At 45.0% G+C, this 6525-nt stretch overlaps 1 protein-coding gene across 1 annotated transcript in view; it reads left to right on the plus strand.

The window, feature by feature from the left end:
• GRK3 (G protein-coupled receptor kinase 3) overlaps positions 1–6525 on the plus strand; it is a 93157-nt gene that overhangs the window by 61644 nt on the left and 24988 nt on the right. Inside the window, exons 12-13 of the mRNA XM_044674104.1 lie at positions 5314–5380; positions 5876–5976. Coding sequence (XP_044530039.1) covers positions 5314–5380; positions 5876–5976 — 168 coding nt within the window. The remainder of the gene's footprint in view (positions 1–5313; positions 5381–5875; positions 5977–6525) is intronic.

Below are 6525 nucleotides of genomic sequence, written 5' to 3' on the forward strand. Positions count from 1 at the left end.
GAAAGAGAATCCAAATCAAGATGGAGCAGCTTGGCCTCCCCACCTCATGTGCATGGCCTTGACACTGTAGGGCACAATTCGGGACTCTCTGTTGACATTGGAAGGATACTGGAGGAGCATACTAGCAATCCACCTGTCTGCTGCTCATCTTCTTTTCCCATCATCAGTTATTCAACTAGCACTTATGAAGCCAGACATACGGAAACATGAAAAGCTTCAACTGTTCCTATCTTTAATTCAAGGAGCTTCCAGTGTCCTGGGCTACCCTATGGACCTAAGTAGGTACACATGAGCTCTGTTCATAGTAGGTGGAAGACACTGGCCACTGAGGGGAGGGCACTAGGAGGCATTGGAGCTGCAGTGTGCCTAAGGAAAAGGAGTGGGTGCAGTTCACAGGGCTGCCCCTCTGTTTTCTACTTCTGTTCTTCAATTCCTTGTTGGTTAGACAATGTGGCCCTCTCCCACTATCCCCTTCTCCACTCCCAGCCTCTCCATGGACCTCTGGCTCCTCTCTGCTCTCCTCCAATCTCACATTGCCATCTGCCTTGCAGACATTTCAAAATGGATATTCAGTAGACATCTTAAACTCTTTCCTTTTAGCCCTGCCACTGCCCCACCCCAACTAACTTCCCTATTACTGTAGAGGACATTATCATCCTCCCAGGCCCTCACATTCAGTCTCTGAGTTTTTTCCATGAGTTCAAAGCCTTCTGTATCACTTTCATCATTTTCTTCTACTTTAGCTCAAATTCTCACTTCTTTTTATTGGCCTCCCACAGAGGCCAAGAGATTTTGAATAGACATGGCATGGTCAGCTCTATGTCTGGGAAGATCAAATTGGCAGGTATAAAGAAAGGTGGATTATCCACCCAGAGACTGAAAGGGGGGAGGTCAATTAGGAGATCCTTTCCTAGTCTGGGGGAGAGGAAAGAAGGGCCTAAACGAGGGTGATAGTTCTGTGAGTGAAGACAAGGGGAAGGAACGGTAAATGGGAGTTGTATTGTTGGAGGTAGCGTCTACAAGACATGGCAAATAACTGGATAAGGGGTTGGGAGGGAGGAATGAGCAGACATTAAGACCTGGCCTTCTCCTTAGTCTTGTTTTTGTCACTATCTCCTATGGTAGATCCATCCTCCACAGGGCTGCCAAAGTGCTGTTTCTAAGGCATAGGTCCTACTCTATTCTCATGCTCAAAAATTCAGAGTGGCTCCCTGTTGCCCCTAAAAAGAATCGTGAATTCCTCAGCAGTTACCTCCAGTTTCCCTTTTTGGCCTTACTTTGTATTTACACCCTCCAGGAATTCTCCTTTTTAGCCAAAATGGACACTTGCTGTTCCTCAGGGTCATGTTTTGTCTGCCTCTATCCTTCACCCAGACCACCCACAAGGCTCTGCTTGGGATGCCATCTGTGGTAGACATTCTGGTTGCGTTCCCCAGGAGAACCTTCGGCTCCTCATGGGCCGGGACTTTGTCATTTGGGTCTAGGGTCTAACCCAATGCTGCGCCTGCCCAGAGATGGTGTTTAGCTCGTGTATGTTTATTGAAATCATCTGTAAAGCGTTTTATAAATGTAGTTCTCATCGTCATCATCATCATCTCAGGTAACTAAGGATGAGACAGGAAGTCGCCTGCCCAAAGTTGTGCAGTTTGTTATGGGGCTGGTAGACACTGTGTAAATTTGTGGTGCATTTAAGGTGACTGTGCAAGAAAACAAGCTAATAATAGGCCCATTTTTCATTTTGTAATCTCATTAACAGATAGCAAATAGAACTATCTAAAACTGGAACAAACTGTTTTCAGAGTCTTCAGCCACAGATATGTTAGAGACCGGATGTCTTGGAGCTCCCTTCTGTCTTTCCATTGAAGACCTTCCTTCTTCCTGACCATTAATGGCTAAGGAAGGAAGTCCAAGTTGAGATTGCCACCTCCTGGACAAAAAATAAAATTAAATAATTAGAAAGAAGTAAATGTGAGGGGCAGCTAAGGGGGCTCAGTGATAGAGAGCCAAGCCTAGAGATTGGAGATGGGCTTCAAATCTGGCCCCATATACTTCCTAGCTGTGTGACCCTGGGCAAGTCATTTAACTCCTTACTACCCTTCTACCTTGAACCGACACTTAATATCAATTCTAAGACAGAAGGGAAATGTTTCAACAAATAAACAGAAGTAAATGTGAGCCAAAGCCTGGCCAGCATATCGAATATGTTTCTGTATATAAGGGAATAAGGGGTATAAGTTAAGTTTTTGATAATTAGGAATGGATTTATTATTCTAAAACTATTTAATAGCTCACATTTTCAGTTTCATCCTTTGTGATTGGATGGCCAGACTTAACAAGTTGTTTGGTTGTGAATCCAACAGTTAACTCCAGTGTTAGTGGAGTTAATGATTCTGTGCTAAGGAGGGCTCCAGTGGAGGACCCCAGGGGTAAAGTGGGATGAAGTTATGAAGATGTTATGCTCGTCAAGTTAGCAGATGACAAGAACCAGAAGGGATAATGGCTAAAGTGGAGTTTGACAGAGATAGTCACTGAGGGAACCTGGCCGGCTTGAGCAAAAGGCTGAATGGAATAAGATGATATTTGGTGGGGAGCCGTGTACAGGCATTCACGTAGATAAAGCCAGCTCAGCTGCGCACATGGTGTCACAGAGAGGGGGCACGGTTGGCTTCTGGTGAATGGTGAGCTCAATGTCACTCCATAGCCAGGTATAGTATTGGTGGGGTTCATCCCACCGTTCTCTGCCTTTGTCAGACCACATATTGGGTTTACTTCTAGGCACCAGATTGCCAAAAGGACTCTGATAAGTCTGAGAGTGTCTAGAGCAGGGATCGGCAATGTATGGCTCTTTCTGCAGGAGCCATAAAGTCTATTTTTTTTCAGGTGCTGTTACAGGAGCAGCACTGTGAGCACTGCATGGCTCTCACGAAATTACATTTTAAAATATGTGGCGTTTATGGCTTTCACAGCCAAAAAGGTTGCCGACCCCTGCTCTAGAGGCAGGCGATGGGCTTTGAGTCCCAGTTATGAAGACCACATCCTGTTGACTCTTCCTTTTCATTATCTCCTGGGAGAGGAGATCACGACACTGCCTCTTCTCTGGTGCAGACCCTTGTCACCTCGCAGCTGGACTGCTGCAGTGGCTACCTCAAGTGTCTTCCCACTCTGGGCCATCCTCTGATTCAGCCAAAGGGATTTTGCTAAAGCCCAATTCCAGCCACATCTCCACCCTACTCAGGAAACTCCAGTGGCTCCCTATTGCCACCAGGATCAGAGAGCCCCCCTTTTTGGCTCTTAAAGCTCTTCACATCATTGTGTCTTTTTAACTGTCCAGTCTTCATACACCTCACACCTCTCCACAGATTATGGTCCTGTGTCCCTGTTCCCCCCCCCCCCCCCCCAACCTGGAATTCTCTCCTCCTCCTCTGCCTCCCTAACTTTCTTCTGGACTCGTCTAAAATGTCACCTTCTTCATGAAGCCTTTCCCAGTCCCCCAGTGCTAGTGCCTTCCTTTGGAAGTGATCTCCGGTTTTATGGGTGTCTGTGTTTATGTATACACATACGTATCTGTGTGTTGTCTCCCCCATTTGACGGGGGCTCCCTGAGGGCAGGATCCCTTGCTCTTGTCTTTCTCTGTATCCTTAGCATGTAGAACAGTGCCTGGATTAAATGCTTGTTGACTTGTTGCTGACTATATAGGATTGCCAAGGGAATTAAGTCTATTAAGACACTGTTAGAATTTTTTCAAAGACAAATTTCTAAGCTGGCATAAAGATGTATCACCATAATTCCCACTCCAGAGCTGGCGAGGGCTGCTGAATCTCATTAGCGTGAGAATTCGGAGCTCCTGTGGACTGAAACAGATGATTAGGTCCAGCATCAGTATGGTGAGCCCTTGGGAGTGGCAGTCCTCCAGGCTGCCCAAGGAGAGATTGTGAGTCAGCCCAGGTCAGGAAAGGGCAGGCCCCAGGTGCCGTGCCAATGAGTAGTGGGACTGGGCTTGGACGAGATAGAGAGAAGCAGATTTTCAGATCAACAACAACAAATCCCAGATCTCAGGTGAAGAATCCCTGCCCTAGATGAGTGCTAGTATCCCTTCTTTTTAACTCTGAGTTTCTGTGCCCTAAAAAAGGAAACTACATTTTGGCAAGATTTGGTCCATAAACCAATAAATAGCATTTCTTTGAAGAAAAAATGACTTATGGCCTCTCTCCTCCTAAAAACAAGGTTTTTTTTCTCTGTGGTAATGGATATTGTGGTAGTCATGTTCCATTAGAAGAAGGTAAGTGATGACAGTTTATAAATGTGGATGATTTTCCTTGCATTTAAAGAGATCTTCATGGCTGAGGTTTCTTCCTTGTTTGCTAATTACAGTATTGTCTTGTCAAGACACTTTCATTCTCCAAATTAAGGATCAGAAGCTCCATTTCAGGTTTTTTTTTTTAATACTTACTTTCCATCTTAGAATCAATTCTGAATATTGGTTTCAAGGCAGAAGAGTGTTAAGGGCTTGGCAGTTGAGGTTCAGAGATTTGCCGTGTCACAGAGCTAGCAAGGGTCTGAGTCCAGATTTGAACCCAGGACCTCCCATCTCCAGGCCTGGCTCTCTCTCTACTGAGCCACGTAGGTGTCCCTCCAATTTAATTTTAAGAATAATGCCTAGAGGAAAAATGTGAATTTTAAAAATTAGTCACATTACCCTAGAAGTGATAATGTGTTCCATATTGTTTTTTTTTTTAAACCCTTGTACTTCGGTGTATTGTCTCATAGGTGGAAGATTGGCAAAGGTGGGCAATGGGGGTCAAGTGACCTGCCCAGGGTCACACAGCTGGGAAGTGGCTAAGGCCGGGTTTGAACCTAGGACCTTCTGTCTCTAGGCCTGACTCTCACTCCACTGAGCTACCCAGCTGCCCCTTCCATATTGTTTTAAGAGGACTTGATTCCATATTTCTCAATAATAGTAGCTAGCATTTATATGGTGCTTTAAAACTTACAAATTACCTTACAAATATTATTTCATTTCGTCCTTACAACAACCCTAGGAGGTAGATGCTATTATTTATCCCCATTTTACAGATGAGGAAACTGAGGCAGACAGAGGTGAAATGACTTGCCTAATAAGTGTCTGAGACAGAATTACCCTCAGATCTTCCTGACTCCAGGCCTGGTGCTCTATCTATCGCACCACCTAGCTACTAGTAATCTTTTGAAGATAAAGGACAGCCAAATGCCATCTTGTAAAACACGAATCCAGCTTCATTGGAGTGATGTATTCTCTGGTTCTAAATCTGATTGCATTCTTCTTTCTTTCCGCAGTCACAGCCCTTTCAGACAACACAAAACCAAAGACAAGCACGAAATCGACCGGATGACACTCACCGTGGTAAGGAGGTCCGGCTTGTTCTTGGTCCCCTTCATAAGAAAGAGGAAAAGGGCATCAAAGGAAGGAGAGCTTGTGTTACTCCATGTGGAGCTGGACTCCAGAAGGGAAAGAATGAATAAAAAGGGAATTCTGGAGTGTATTTTTGAGATCCAGTTGGATAGAAATGGACCTGGTGCCCAGTCATGAAGGCTTAGTGACTAGAATGTGGGAGGATGGTCAGAAACTAAGGGTTCAGACAAAAGCTGTTTAATTAGAAAGCAGAGACAGAGAGGCCCAGAGAGGGCATCGGGACCCTACTGACTTGCCTCTTGCCCTTTTACAGATTCTGAAATTTATAATAACCTACTGATAATTGCATTTCCTTCAAATAAATATATATTACATAGCTACCTAAATGGTCACTAATATGCTTATCCTTTAATGCATTTAGCAGTGGCCTTTACTTTACAGTGCTCGTGCCTTACCTCCATTTATCACATTACCTTTTGCCCATAGAATGTGGAACTTCCAGATGCATTTTCCCCTGAATTAAAATCCCTTTTGGAAGGATTGCTACAAAGAGATGTTAGCCAGCGACTTGGCTGCCTGGGAAATGGGTAGGCTCTCCTTTCTCCGTGTCTTCTTGTCTGCATGTCTCTAGCTTCTAGTGAGAAATTAGAATCATTTTATTTGTCCCCCCAAATCTCCTGCTTTGACCTGGGGTTCAATGAAGTTGATTGTATTCAGTGCTGACATTCCCTACTCTGTCCTGCCTATGCTGTTGTTGTGAAAGACCGCAGATCTTTGGAATGGTGACCTAGGACATCTTGGCTTGTGTTGGGCACTTTCCGTTCTATAATTAAGCACAAATAGATCTGATTTCGACAGTTATTTCCTCCCTCCAACTCTGTGAGGTAGGGAGTACTATTCAGCGAACTAGCTGTGGGCCTAGCACAGAGCTCCAAACTGAGAGAGACAGAGAGGGGAAAGGAGAGAGAGAGAGAGAGACAGAGAGAGAGAGACAGAGAGAGAGAGAGACAGAGAGAGAGACAGAGAGGGGAAAGGAGAGAGAGAGAGAGAGACAGAGAGAGACAGAGAGAGAGAGAGAGACAGAGAGAGAGACAGAGAGGGGAAAGGAGAGACAGAGAGAGAGACAGAGAGAGAGA

This window comes from Gracilinanus agilis, chromosome 1 (genome assembly GCF_016433145.1).
Source record: "Gracilinanus agilis isolate LMUSP501 chromosome 1, AgileGrace, whole genome shotgun sequence".
Taxonomy (NCBI): Eukaryota; Metazoa; Chordata; class Mammalia; order Didelphimorphia; family Didelphidae; genus Gracilinanus; species Gracilinanus agilis.